General features: G+C 49.6%; 1 protein-coding gene across 4 annotated transcripts in view; it reads right to left on the reverse strand.

The window, feature by feature from the left end:
• Nucleotides 1-1,411: 1,411 nt before the first annotated feature.
• GLT1D1 (glycosyltransferase 1 domain containing 1) overlaps nt 1,412-15,345 on the reverse strand; it is a 49,369-nt gene continuing 35,435 nt past the window's right edge. For 2 of the 4 annotated variants that reach the window (XM_058851870.1, XM_058851872.1), the window contains 2 exons: nt 10,347-10,445; nt 1,796-2,350 (listed from right to left, as the gene is read on the reverse strand). In XM_058851870.1, the coding sequence (XP_058707853.1) occupies nt 2,204-2,350; nt 10,347-10,445 (246 nt within the window). In that variant the 3' untranslated portion in view covers nt 1,796-2,203. The other 2 variants (XR_009278991.1, XR_009278990.1) reach the window with 2 other exon arrangements.

Consider the following 15,345-nt stretch of genomic DNA (forward strand, 5'->3'; position numbering starts at 1 on the left):
TACCAGAACCTTGCAAAACATCAAAAATAGAGAGGAAAGCTCAAAATACACAGTGAACATTATTACAAAGAAAAGTCTGACACAACAGCCACTGAAGTCAACAGAAAACATTGCACAGGCTCTCCTTGGGGCAGGATCGAGACAGACAAAGCAAACACTTTCCTAATAACAAACACTTAGAAATATGCCTCTCATCTTTTTTCTCTCTAGATTCCAGTCCTTTGATGAGCAGTTACAAAGATCTGTCCATAATCCCTGGGATGGTTGGTGTGGACTTCAGGCAGAGATCAGTCTCATTTTAGGACAAGCCTGCTGCATTATATAAAACACACAGTAAATAGAAAATACCTCCACTCCCCCCACATCCCTCTTCATAGGTCTCATAAATCTTTTAATAAATAAGTAAATGACAGAGGTGCCAAAGGAACTGGCAAACCCAGAGGTAGTTTCTTGTTTTTAGCCAGGCATCTCTGGCACAGCCCTGGCAGCTGCTCCAGGGCCACAAATGCAGGGCCACAAATGCAGGGCCACAAATGCAGGGCCACAAATGCAGGCACAGCAGCTGCTGGGGAAGGGCTGCAGGGGCAGCACAGAGCTGACCCTGTGCTCCTCCCTTTCCCCAGTGCCCCTGGAGCTGCAGCAGAGCCTGGCTGAGGGAAGATGTGTTGTTCTGCTCCTCTGCTGTGCTGGGGGTTTTGCAGCAGCTGTGGGAGGCTGCCTGGCTGGCTGCAGAGGTGCCAGGGCAGCTGCAGCTGCTGCAGGGGGCTGGGATTGCACCAGGGCAGAGCATTTGTGTGTGCAGGGAATGCTCTGCCCTCGGCAGCCTCAGGAGAGCAAACACCAGGCAGCTGCTGCAGGGCTGATCCAAAGGGAGCCTGCACAGGGCTGAGCTGCACAGCTGGAACAGCTGGAACAGGGCTGAGCTGCACAGCTGGAACAGCTGGCACAGGGGCTGAGCTGCACAGCTGGAACAGCTGGAACAGGGCTGAGCTGCACAGCTGGAACAGGGCTGAGCTGCACAGGGCTGAGCTGAACAGCTGGCACAGAGCTGCACAGCTGGAACAGAGCTGAGCTGCACAGGGCTGAGCTGCACAGCTGGAACAGCTGGAACAGGACTGAGCTGCACAGCTGGGACAGCTGGAACAGGGCTGCACAGCTGGCACAGGGCTGAGCTGCACTGCTGGCACAGGGCTGAGCTGCACAGCTGGAACAGCTGGAACAGGGCTGCACAGCTGGCACAGAGCTGAGCTGCACAGCTGGCACAGGGCTGAGCTGCACTGCTGGCACAGGGCTGAGCTGCACAGCTGGAACAGCTGGCACAGGGCTGAGCTGCACAGCTGGCACAGGGCTGAGCTGCACAGCTGGAACAGGGCTGAGCTGCACAGGGCTGAGCTGCACAGGGCTGAGCTGAACAGGGCTGAGCTGCACAGGGCTGAGCTGCACAGCTGGCACAGGGGCTGAGCTGCACAGCTGGCACAGCTGGCACAGAGCTGAGCTGCACAGCTGGCACAGGGGCTGAGCTGCACAGCTGGCACAGAGCTGAGCTGCACAGCTGGCACAGGGGCTGAGCTGCACAGCTGGCACAGAGCTGAGCTGCACAGCTGGCACAGAGCTGCACAGCTGGCACAGGGCTGAGCTGCACAGCTGGCACAGCTGGCACAGGGCTGAGCTGCACAGCTGGCACAGCTGGCAGGCTCTGGGTGCTCTGGGTATGTGCCAGCACAGTAACACTGCCTGTTGCGTTCGGCAGGAGAAATGCAGCACTCAATCTGAATGATCAGCAAGTCTCATTTATTGGTAATTCTAAAACCACTTATATAGCATCAATAATTAGGCTCATACATAGTGCAAAACCAAGCTCATTATTGGATATTTCATTTAAGGCCAACTCCACCTAATTCCACATTCCTGTGATCGTTCATCTATGCTGAATTCACATTCTTCTGATCACAGTGTTCTGTTCTCAGTTAACAGTTATCATCAAGGCCTTCCTGACTTTTGCAACATCTCACACCAACTGTACTCCATTGTCTATTTCTTTCCCAGCTAACTGCTGCATGGGAAAGTGACCTTTGCTCTCTAGCCATTCCTCTATAACTGCCCCTCTGCCCAGCCCTCTAAACAGGAGCCAAGGGAAAGCCAAACCTGGTGACATTTCCATCGTTACAGAGCTCCAGTGGCTGCCAGCTGCAGCCCTGCAAAGTCACTGCAGTCTCAGCACCAGACTCTGGTAGGTTTTCCTTTCACCTTCCCAGGAATGATGTTTCCTCACGTAGTCTTTGGCCCGTGTTGTAATTTCCTTTTCCATAATGGGGTCGTTCATTAAACTCTTGGACAGCATAACAAACTCCTAAAAGAGATGAAGAAAACAATCAGGTAAAATTTCTTTGAAAAAGTCCTAATGATACTGAAATAGCTGGTACCTGTCCAGCTGTGAGCCAATATATGAGGCTGTCCTAAGTCATTTTTCATGGTCAGGTACCATACTTTATTTATAAACAATCATCAATAAAGAATAATTTTATTACTTTACACAGCCCACCAACTAAGACATTAAAAATCAAAGACAATTCCAAGAGTGTTAAGACCAACAAGCAACACATTTAATGACAGAAAAATTTCCTGCCTACCCAATTGCTGGAAGCCCAGGCTGGTTATAAATTAATTGCCTGCTCTGCATGGAGGACAACTGGAATCAGGTGTTTGATCTCAGCTCAGTTAAACTTTTATCTCATTGCTACTGCGACACCTTCAGTGAATTTCATGGTAAGACTAAAAAAGTCCCAAGACAAACACAGTGTCAAGGTAAGAGCAGGTATAGAGCAGGGTTAGCTCAATAAACACCAAAAAAAGTCATATATTCCCTTTAACTTCACTGGCCAAAACACCAGAGCTCAAAGATCACAGCTGCTCCTCTGCCTGCTCCTCGGCCTCTCTCATTTACTTCTAGGCAAAAGAAATTGTGGACTTCAAACATGTGAAAGGAGATTTGATGTCTGAACTAATCTATTCTGAGCAGCTGGTCTAATTTTCTATCAAGAGACGACTTCCAATGCTTGAGCTTGGTTCCAAATGCGCTCAGAGCTGTGCAGAACAGCGCCCTGGCTCAGCTCAGACAAGCAGGCAGCTCTGGTGTCACAGGAAAATGGAGATAATGTGTAACCACACTGCTGGCAGTGAGGATCAGTGCTCAGGGGATGGACAGAGGATGGCAGGAGGAGACACGTTACTGACACAGGCTGTGAGCTGGGGAAGGGAATGGCACAGGTGAGAGCAGAGCTCAGACCAGCACTGGGTGAAGAAGACAGCTGGAGTTGGAAATGGAAATACAGAGTGTCTGAATGTCCCCACAGATATGGAATCCACACTCAGCACAGGATCAGCTCTCCTGCCAGCGAGGGCTGAGCACAGCACAGCCTGTGACTGACCCCTGGGACACAAATTCCCTGCTTGGACTGTCCTGGCAGGACAAAGCAGCAGGAAAATGAAGCAGCCACACACACAGGGCACTTCTGTCTGCAGGCAGGGGAGAGAAAAAGGACATTTCCATAGCCACAAATGAACAATAATCTGAGCTCTGGCCACCAGTTCTGTGTCCTGCTCCCCTCCCACAGCTGCCTGGGGCTGATTTAGCTGGGATTTCAGAATTCCCTTCCCTGGGAGATTCCTGGAGCAGGAGTGGGAGCACCCAGGCTGTGTCTGCCAGAGCCAGCCCAGCTCCACAGACAACACAGGGAAGGTGGGAAATCTCACCTGACTTCTGCTGCCTTCATCCAATTGCCTGGAAAATCACAGTAATAAATACTGTTCACACTGAGCTACATCCCCAACTTTAATTTTATGCTCCTGTGGAGGATTTTATTCAAAGTAATGTTTAAAAATAATTTATGTAAATTATCTAAGAGCAGAAGCAGCGATGTAACATTTCTTGACAGGTAGTCCTATTAGCATTCTTTTAAAATGTGGATATGGGGGACAAAAACTTGGAAACACGTAAATGATAGAAGAAATGAGATCCTTATTCACAGCAACAATACTTAAGGCTGAGGATAATTTCAGGAAAAAATGCCAAACTGAGTCCAAAGCATAAAATTCGAGAAAATGCAGGGGAGAGAGAAAAAGCAAATGGGAAAATGCCAGGAGATGGAGAGCAAGGACTTCTCAGCTTTATCCTGCTGCTTCTCCTAATCCAGTGTGACCACCCACGAGTCACTTGCAATCCCCCTGGAAGCCAGTGGGGAGATTCACTCTGACTTATCTGGGTTTTGCCTCGTGGCCTCGGAGCAGCTGGCTGTGCTTGTTTTCAGGTTGGGATGCTCAGCTTTACATAGCAATAACTTCATTTTTCAGGTGTCTCCCCTAACTACAAGTGACTTGCATTTCAGCTGTGGTTTTGTGGTGAGTCTGGGCTTGCAGCATGCAGACATTCAGAGCTCAGCTCGTTCAGAAAATCCAGCATTTCACTGGGCTGTTCCAGAAGCCTGTGATGATCTATAAAGTAATTACAGGGAGGTAACACCTCTCCAGAAGCTGTTCTGCCCTATTTGTGCAAGTGACATTTGCACAAATTTATATTATTTATATATCTGTTTTGTATATTATACAAATTTATATCTATTATTTGTATTATTTATACACTCCCATATTTTGTTGTAGATGGGAAGGAAGCTCCAGTTTTGGTGAAAGAGGGGTCAAATTCACAAGTTGCCTTCCAATTATAAAACCCAAGGGTGTGACTTTGAGCAGCCCAAATGAGGGAGGTGATATAAGGGTTATATAATGTATAAGATATAATATATAATAATATATATAATATATATAAGATATAATGCTGGCTCACAGCTCAGGGCCATCCCTGTTTCTAATAAACCTTTATTCCCTCACAGGAGTGGGTATAATTAATTTACAGGTGGCAGCAGAACACAATGAAAAAGTTGAGCAGTCACAACCCAGAAAAATTGGAGAAGATCATCTCCTGCACATCCAGAAGCTCCCTCACATCTGCCCTTTCCATGGGAAGGACTCCACCACAAACACAGGCATTTTCCTACTGCAACATCCATAATAATACAGTTTTCTCCTGGTAAATTGACCAATCATCCTTAAAGAGAATGTCAACTCCTCTGTATAGTACCGAGAATAAATCCTGTATAATATTTTGCAGAGACACAGGAACACAGGTATCCAGGAGATAAAGCTGGAAAATGAGTGCACTGAGGAAAAAAAGAATGAATAATTCCTCAATTACCACGAGAGCTGCACTGGTGCCACAGCTCACACATAATGAAAATAAGATGCATGGTTAATCTATTATTTATATAATGAAAGTCAGCCTGCAATTAAAGCATTTCACAGCAGCTTCAGCAGACAGAATGTGATCCTAAAGGGACAGATGTGACCCCAGGGGGACAGGCCAGGTGTGGAGGCAGTGCCAGGTACCTGGAGACAGAGCCCAGCTGGGCCTGGGTGCTCCCAGTGCTGCTGGGGACTGAACTGGGGCTGCTGGGGACTGAACTGGGACTGCTGGGGACTGAACTGGGACTGCTGGGGACTGAACTGGGGCTGCTGGGGACTGAACTGGGACTGCTGGGGACTGAACTGGGACTGCTGGGGACTGAACTGGGACTGCTGGGGACTGAACTGGGGGTGATGGGGACTGAACTGGGGGTGATGGGGACTGAACTGGGACTGCTGGGGACTGAACTGGGGTGATGGGGACTGAACTGGGACTGCTGGGGACTGAACTGGGGGTGATGGGGACTGAACTGGGGCTGCTGGGGACTGAACTGGGGGTGATGGGGACTGAACTGGGGGTGATGGGGACTGAACTGGGACTGCTGGGGACTGAACTGGGGGTGATGGGGACTGAACTGGGGTGATGGGCTCTGAACTGGGGCTGCTGGGGACTGAACTGGGACTGCTGGGGACTGAACTGGGGGTGATGGGGACTGAACTGGGGGTGATGGGCTCTGAACTGGGACTGCTGGGGACTGAACTGGGACTGCTGGGGACTGAACTGGGGGTGATGGGGACTGAACTGGGGGTGATGGGGACTGAACTGGGACTGCTGGGGACTGAACTGGGGTGATGGGGACTGAACTGGGGCTGCTGTGGACTGAACTGGGGTGATGGGCTCTGAACTGGGGCTGCTGGGGACTGAACTGGGACTGCTGGGGACTGAACTGGGACTGCTGGGGACTGAACTGGGACTGCTGGGCTCTGAACTGGGACTGCTGGGGACTGAACTGGGACTGCTGGGCTCTGAACTGGGACTGCTGGGGACTGAACTGGGGTGATGGGGACTGAACTGGGGCTGCTGGGGACTGAACTGGGACTGCTGGGGACTGAACTGGGACTGCTGGGGACTGAACTGGGACTGCTGGGGACTGAACTGGGGTGATGGGATCTGAACTGGGACTGCTGGGGACTGAACTGGGGTGATGGGCTCTGAACTGGGACTGCTGGGCTCTGAACTGGGATGATGGGCTCTGAACTGGGGGTGCTGGGCTCTGAACTGGGGTGATGAGTTCTGAACTGGGGATGCTCAGCTGGCCCTGTGTGCTCCCCAGTGCTGCTGGGGACTGAACTGGGACTGCTGGGGACTGAACTGGGGGTGATGGGGACTGAACTGGGGGTGATGGGCTCTGAACTGGGGGTGCTGGGCTCTGAACTGGGGGTGCTGGCACTCCACAGGCTCAGAACTGCTCTGCCCAGGGATGCTCAGAGCCCTGGGCTGTCCCTGTGGTGGGGAGGAAGGCTCTGTGTGGCACAGCAGAGGAGGAGGAAGGCTCTGTGTGGCACAGCAGAGGAGGAGGAAGGCTCTGTGTGGCACAGCAGAGGAGGAGGAAGGCTCTGTGTGGCACAGCAGAGGAGGAGGAAGGCTCTGTGTGGCACAGCAGAGGAGGAGGAAGGCTCTGTGTGGCACAGCAGAGGAGGAGGAAGGCTCTGCATGGCACAGCAGAGGAGGAGGAAGGCTCTGTGTGGCACAGCAGAGGAGGAGGAAGGCTCTGCGTGGCACAGCAGAGGAGGAGGAAGGCTCTGCATGGCACAGCAGAGGAGGAGGAAGGCTCTGTGTGGCACAGCAGAGGAGGAGGAAGGCTCTGTGTGGCACAGCAGAGGAGGAGGAAGGCTCTGTGTGGCACAGCAGAGGAGGAGGAAGGCTCTGTGTGGCACAGCAGAGGAGGAGGAAGGCTCTGCATGGCACAGCAGAGGAGGAGGAAGGCTCTGTGTGGCACAGCAGAGGAGGAGGAAGGCTCTGTGTGGCACAGCAGAGGAGGAGGAAGGCTCTGCATGGCACAGCAGAGGAGGAGGAAGGCTCTGTGTGGCACAGCAGAGGAGGAGGAAGGCTCTGCATGGCACAGCAGAGGAGGAGGAAGGCTCTGTGTGGCACAGCAGAGGAGGAGGAAGGCTCTGTGTGGCACAGCAGAGGAGGAGGAAGGCTCTGCGTGGCACAGCAGAGGAGGAGGAAGGCTCTGTGTGGCACAGCAGAGGAGGAGGAAGGCTCTGCGTGGCACAGCAGAGGAGGAGGAAGGCTCTGTGTGGCACAGCAGAGGAGGAGGAAGGCTCTGTGTGGCACAGCAGAGGAGGAGGAAGGCTCTGTGTGGCACAGCAGAGGAGGAGGAAGGCTCTGTGTGGCACAGCAGAGGAGGAGGAAGGCTCTGTGTGGCACAGCAGAGGAGGAGGAAGGCTCTGTGTGGCACAGCAGAGGAGGAGGAAGGCTCTGCATGGCACAGCAGAGGAGGAGGAAGGCTCTGTGTGGCACAGCAGAGGAGGAGGAAGGCTCTGTGTGGCACAGCAGAGGAGGAGGAAGGCTCTGTGTGGCACAGCAGAGGAGGAGGAAGGCTCTGTGTGGCACAGCAGAGGAGGAGGAAGGCTCTGCGTGGCACAGCAGAGGAGGAGGAAGGCTCTGCGTGGCACAGCAGAGGAGGAGGAAGGCTCTGTGTGGCACAGCAGAGGAGGAGGAAGGCTCTGTGTGGCACAGCAGAGGAGGAGGAAGGCTCTGTGTGGCACAGCAGAGGAGGAGGAAGGCTCTGTGTGGCACAGCAGAGGAGGAGGAAGGCTCTGCATGGCACAGCAGAGGAGGAAGGCTCTGTGTGGCACAGCAGAGGAAGAGGAAGGCTCTGTGTGGCACAGCAGAGGAGGAGGAAGGCTCTGTGTGGCACAGCAGAGGAGGAGGAAGGCTCTGTGTGGCACAGCAGAGGAGGAGGAAGGCTCTGTGTGGCACAGCAGAGGAGGAGGAAGGCTCTGTGTGGCACAGCAGAGGAGGAGGAAGGCTCTGCATGGCACAGCAGAGGAGGAGGAAGGCTCTGCATGGCACAGCAGAGGAGGAGGAAGGCTCTGTGTGGCACAGCAGAGGAGGAGGAAGGCTCTGTGTGGCACAGCAGAGGAGGAGGAAGGCTCTGCATGGCACAGCAGAGGAGGAAGGCTCTGTGTGGCACAGCAGAGGAAGAGGAAGGCTCTGTGTGGCACAGCAGAGGAGGAGGAGGAAGGCTCTGTGTGGCACAGCAGAGGAGGAGGAAGGCTCTGTGTAGCACAGCAGAGGAGGAGGAAGGCTCTGTGTGGCACAGCAGAGGAGGAGGAAGGCTCTGTGTGGCACAGCAGAGGAGGAGGAAGGCTCTGTGTGGCACAGCAGAGGAGGAGGAGGAAGGCTCTGCATGGCACAGCAGAGGAGGAGGAAGGCTCTGTGTGGCACAGGAGAGGAGGAGGAAGGCTCTGTGTGGCACAGCAGAGGAGGAGGAAGGCTCTGTGTGGCACAGCAGTGCTGCCCAGCTCAGCTCCCTCCACCTCTGTCCCTCTCTCAATGCCTTTGAGGTTTATTTAGTGCTTTTCTCTTTATTTAGGTCCTTCTGTGAGCTTTTGAAGGTACAATTTTCAAACTCAGCCTGCTGAATAACTCTTTGTGTCTTCCCTTTCAACACAGTTTTGCATTATTTATTGCCCCGTTTTTATCTCGTACTTTTTTTACTTCAGGTCCCATTAACTCAGTGTCAAATATTCCATAAACTTGCAAATTCAAGCAGCAGGATCAACCCATGATTTCAAAGTAATGTGCACAGTAATGTGCACAAATGATGGAGTGTCTGGAACAAAACGTTCCAGGGCTTTCACTCCCACATTAACCATTTCCATGGGACTGCTGGCTCCAGGGACTGCCAGGGCTTTTGTTATTCCCAGCCAAGTGCAAATGGTTAAGGATGGTTACGATTAAACACAACATTTCCCACTTTCCTGGAAGCCACACAAGCTCGCTTCCAGCAAGAATGAGAGAAGAAAGCCAACAGCCCTCACCATCTAAAACAATTCTCATTGCATAATGGTCAATTAATATCCCTCTAATTGGGCTTTCAAAGGACAGCAGGCACGACTGTCCAAAGATCAGAAAGAAAATGAGCAATTCTTTCTACTCCTGAGTGATTCTCCAGCCAGAATCCTCCAAACCCAGCAAGGAAAACTCCTTTTCTCACCCACCAAACTCTCCTCATCTCTGGTGCTCCAGATTCTTCCAGCCACAGACACTTTCCCAAGCACCTAGACACAGTTCTGATCTTTTTGTAGATTAAAGGCATTTTCCTCCCTAACCTGATGCACAGCAGAAAAGATATTTAAGACGTTGAAGTAATCAAAGTAAAAAAAAAAAAAAAACAACAAATCTCTTACCAGAACGTGTTTGCCAGAAACACAACAGGATGCATTAATCACACAGTGCACAAGGTAAATAAATAAAATACATTCTCTACTTTGCAAAATTATCAAATGGTGTATTCTAGTATGTGTTTTTAATCTTGAGTTGGGTAAAACTCTGAGGGAATCTTTTTCTGAGTCATTTTCCACGGCAGACATGCATATGTAACAGCAAAGCCCTAAGGCAGGAAAGTATGCTGAAATTAAATTTTCCAGCATTTAAATATGGGTAGTGTTCCCTCTCTCCCCACTCTTATTTAACTTCACTGAGACTTCATCCTAACACTTCACTTAATTTAATCATTAATTTCTCTGACTGAGCAATATCTTGCATCTAAAAATACTCCACATTAACACTGCTAGAAATTACAGAAAATGTGTCATCTGCAACTTGAGGCTCACTCTCTTTTGGTGAGCTCCAGCTTGTCTAACACAAGTTCCTATTTCAGTTATCACTTGAAGGGAAATCTGACACATCCAGAGCATCTCCTGCAGGGTTTGGTTATGGAACCTTCGAGCCCCAGAGCAACAAGTGGCTGTGAGCAGAAATATTCAGCAAGGCTGACACCTAGTACGAGCTCCCTGAACTACAAATGCAGCTCCAGCAAGGGAGAGCCAAGGGCCCAGAGACAGAAAATGAACCTCAAGGTCTGTGCCTTTCTTACCTGGGGAGTTGAAAAGAGCAGTCCTGTTTCCTTGTGTTTTATTATTGCTGCGTTGCCAGGAATGTTCCTTGCCAGCACTGGAATATCTAAATCCATTGCCTAGAGGAATGCAAAAAAGGGAAACAGCACTTTCTAAGGATTCATGGATTCAGGAATCTGAGGATTCATGGGTTTTTGAGGTGCTAACGATGACAATTTTAACAAGAAAAGCAGAAACAGCAGCCCAAAGTTCTTTCCCACCCCTCCAGTTTTTTAATTGAAAAACACCATTCCCCAGAGAGCTCTGCCAAGGCACTTCCCAAAACAGATCTCAGCTCTGAGGTGTGCAAACCCTGGGCTCTCACGGGTCCTGATCTGAAGCTTTAATTACCACTGATGAATTGGGAAGTCTGGAGATGCACTGACTGTAAAAGCAGAAATATTCCTATTGTGCAATTATCCCAGCGAGGAAGAAATTCACTCCCCCAAATCTTCAGTCTGTTTCACACTGATTCCCTGTCACTCCAGAGTCAATGCATTTTTAATTGCTGTCATTACAATCCTGCATGAGGAGCAATTTTGCTTCAGTTCACATAGCAAGGAAACAAAATTCCAAGGAGAAAACCACGATTTTTTATAGTTTGGACAAAACTGAAGATACAAATACCTGGGCTGATAATGGACAGGACCAATCATACTTTGAACAGGAAAGGACTGCTGGGACTTAGCAACGTGTTTTAATAATTTAAAATACCCAAGAAAGGCACAGTTCAAATCATGCAGGTGTATTAGTGTGACCACTGCATTTCCATAGCCCTGGCACACATCTGCTTTGCAGAGCTAAAAATATCAACCCTTGTGACAGAACCTGTCCTGCACTTTGGATCAGAAACTGCCAGATTATCTGGGGTAATTCAGACAGATTAATGAAGTGAACACAAACCAGAATAAATTAGAAATATAGAAACTACAGACTAGACTTCTGCATTTGTCTAAGCTGATGAGATGGAGCTTTTTTAGAAGAAGTTTTTAAAAAGCCACTTTGGTGAAATAAAACTCAGTCTTTGGTCACCCACAGATCGTTGTGTCACTTGCTGTGACCTCACTGAAATCTGTTTTCCAAAGGAAGAGCTCCAAAAGCCTTTGATGAGTTCTGTCCCATCAGTACAGACAGAATTCACCTCTCATCCCCCTGCCAGGACCTGCAGCCCCAGGGAGCTGCTCTTGGCTCCAGGCACCCCACCAGTCGAGCACCCAGTTTATATTTCATTTTCTGCCATTTCCAAACTTTAAAGGAAAAGAAATTTGTTCTGTCTCAGACTTGGAGGGTGGGAAGTGCTACAGAAAATCTTCAGCCCCCCAAAGGCATAGGTACCACTGAATTATAGCTGCTGAAAGACACACCAGATGGCCAAATGCTTCAGATGCAGGGCTGCTGTTACACCACTGGCCTTAAACAAATGGATTGGGCTGTAAATAATTACTGCACAAAGTGCCTTCCAATTTAATTTAGATACTTAGTCTATTTTCAAGCAGTAAAAAGAATCATTTGCGTTGTTGAAAATATGTATAATTTACTGACCCGGGTTCCAGGAATAATAGCATAAAACAACATTTCAGTCCATTGGCCATCTGTTTTCTTACATTATTTTGACTGCAAATGTGTTTTACTGCTATTGCAAGAGGATGCAGGGTGGAAATTGAAGCTGTGGGAACGTTACCCAATAACATCTCTACCCAGCAATACAGGGCTGAGAGAGCAAATGCAGGGTTTATTTACCACTCTGTCTTCTGGACTGTCCCTCATCTTCTTCCTTCTTCTAGCCCATGCATCTTCTTGGTGCCTCTCCAATTTTATTGCTTTACAGCATCCCTTCATCTTTATTTTTTTTAATTTTATTTTTATATTTGCTGTGGCTTTTATTCCCAACTGCTGGGCCTGTGTTTCACGTGTTGGCCAGGACTGGATTGTGCCAGTAGAGTCTGTCCAACTTCCTTTCCTACAATTTTTGTTTTTAATTGGCTTCTTTTTGGTAAAAGCGTAAGAATGTAATGATTTTCACAACTGGGACGTTTCTGAGAGCACAGAAAAAGGGCTGCAATGAGATGGTTCTGTCCAAACCTTGTTTTTGGGGACAGGGGGAACACAGAAACCTTTCCAGTGGTGCCTTTCCCACCATCACGTGCCCAGCAACGTGCAGAGCTGCTGAGCTCTCAGAGGAAGAGATGCATTTTTAATGTTTGCTGGAATGTTTTGTTTTCTCCTCTTCAAATGCCAAACACAACCAGATCAGTTACAGTCAGATCTGAGATCTCAGAACCAGTGACACAGTCATTAGTGATGGCTCCCAGCTCTCCCGTACCTTGAGGCAGGTTCAGCCAGATGTGATTATATATTTATCTCAATTATCTGTTGTGTATTTATCTCACTCTGAAATGCTGTTTACAGATTCATGACCTTGTTAAATGTCGAACTTTGAGGACAATGAGAGCTGCATTTCCAAACTCCAGCGTGTTTTCTCCAGCCTGGAACCAGAAGGTTTTTATGCAGTTTTACTGTGGAAGGAGATCTCAGCAGATTTCCCTTCCTGCTGCTGGCCATGCCAGGAAAGAACCTCCCTGTCCTGGGCTGCCCCTTCCTGCGAGGGAGAGGGGTTTAATCAGCACGGATCAAATCCCACTGTGCAAACACAGCCCCCAAACCCTGTGGAATCCACACCCAGTGTCCCGAGCCTGCACACCTGGGTGAGCAGGGACACCTGAGCTTACACACCTGAGCCTGCACACCTGTGTGAGCAGGGACACCTGAGCCTGTACACCTGTGTGAGCTTACACACCTGAGCTTACACACCTGAGCTTGTACACCTGAGCTTACACACCTGAGCCTGCACACCTGAGCCTGTACACCTGAGCTTACACATCTGAGCTTACACACCTGAGCCTGTACACCTGAGCTTACACATCTGAGCTTACACACCTGAGCCTGTACACCTGAGCTTACACATCTGAGCTTACACACCTGAGCCTGTATACCTGAGCTTACACACCTGAGCTTACACACCTGAGCCTGCACACCTGTGTGAGCAGGGACACCTGAGCTTACACACCTGAGCTTACACACCTGAGCCTGTACACCTGTGTGAGCTTACACACCTGAGCTTACACACCTGAGCTTCAACACCTGAGCTTACACACCTGAGCCTGTACACCTGTGTGAGCTTACACACCTGAGCTTACACACCTGAGCTTAAACACCTGAGCTTACACACCTGAGCCTGTACACCTGTGTGAGCTTACACACCTGAGCTTACACACCTGAGCTTAAACACCTGAGCTTACACACCTGTCTGAGCTTACACACCTGAGCTTACACACCTGAGCCTGTACACCTGTCTGATCCTGTACACCTGAGCCTGTACACCTGTGTGAGCTTACACACCTGTGTGAGCTTCAACACCTGAGCTTACACACCTGAGCTTACACACCTGAGCTTACACACCTGAGCCTGTACACCTGTGTGAGCTTACACACCTGAGCCTGTACACCTGTGTGAGCAGGGACACCTGAGCTTACACACCTGAGCTTGTACACCTGAGCCTGTACACCTGTGTGAGCTTATACACCTGAGCTTACACACCTGAGCCTGCACACCTGTGTGAGCAGGGACACCTGAGCTTACACACCTGAGCCTGCACACCTGTGTGAGCAGGGACACCTGAGCTTACACACCTGAGCTTACACACCTGAGCCTGTACACCTGTGTGAGCAGGGACACCTGAGCTTACACACCTGTGTGAGCTTACACACCTGAGCTTACACACCTGAGCTTACACACCTGAGCCTGCACACCTGAGCTTACACACCTGAGCTTACACACCTGTCTGAGCTTACACACCTGTCTGAGCTTACACACCTGAGCCTGTACACCTGAGCCTGTACACCTGAGCATACACACCTGAGCCTGCACACCTGTCTGAGCTTTCACACCCATCTGTGCTTGCACACCTGTCTGATCCTGCACACCCACCTGATCCTGCACACGGGCACTGCTGCTGCAGGTGCTGGGTCTCCTCAGAGCCCTCCTGCTTTGCTCCTGTCTCTCACTCCCTGACACCCCAGGAATCCATCAGGTTGATTTCTGGCCAGCTGTTCTGTAGCAGCCCCGAGGGGACCGTGGGGGTGACAGAAATCTTCCCCTGGGGGTGACAGAAATCTCCCCCTGGGGGTGACAGAAATCTCCCCCTGGGGCCGTGCCCTGCTCCCTCCATCCCTGGCCTGACACAGGCAGGAATTGCTGGAGCAGAGCGGTGCTGCCCTGGAGGAGCAGCTGCCTCCCCCTCTGGGCAGTGGATTTGGGGATGGAAACACACTTCTGCTGTCTCACCATCGCCTGCCCTTCCCACATCTCCTCATGCTCACTCAGTCCTTGCTCCTGAGGACTTGGAGATGTGTGGAAATGCTGGAAATGCAACTCATTAGAAACAGAAGTGGGAGGTTCATTAATACAAATGGTGGAAATAATTTCTGTGATCTTCTGAGATCTTCTGAGATCACAAACCAACATTCAGCACCCCCCAAAACAAATGGAATCATGAAAGGCATTTCCCCAAAAAACTTCCACTTCAAGTACATTTATTTTTTCCTGAGAAAGCGCTTGATATTAAGCAGTGTCCTACTTTGACAGGTATGAAATAAAACTGGTTATTAATTTTCAATACTGATGGGAAAAGGATTAACTGAGCATGTCATTCTTTCATTAATCATTTCAGAATTAAATAACCAAATACAGCTCTTAGATTGCTTTTTGAAAGGATGTAAAAATAAATGAAAGTCCATTCTAGCAACATTATAAGGAAGTGGGTGTTGAATCAAGCCTAGTGACAACCCCAGTAAATCAGAATGATTTCTACATCTCAGGTCTACCATTCTATCCTTTAAAAATAAATAGAGAAAGCATAAAAACCTGTCAGTTCAAGGGAAGAAAACCTTAATTGCTAACACTTGCAAAAAAGAACTATTT

This window comes from Poecile atricapillus, chromosome 16 (assembly GCF_030490865.1).
Source record: "Poecile atricapillus isolate bPoeAtr1 chromosome 16, bPoeAtr1.hap1, whole genome shotgun sequence".
NCBI classification, from domain to species: domain Eukaryota; kingdom Metazoa; phylum Chordata; class Aves; order Passeriformes; family Paridae; genus Poecile; species Poecile atricapillus.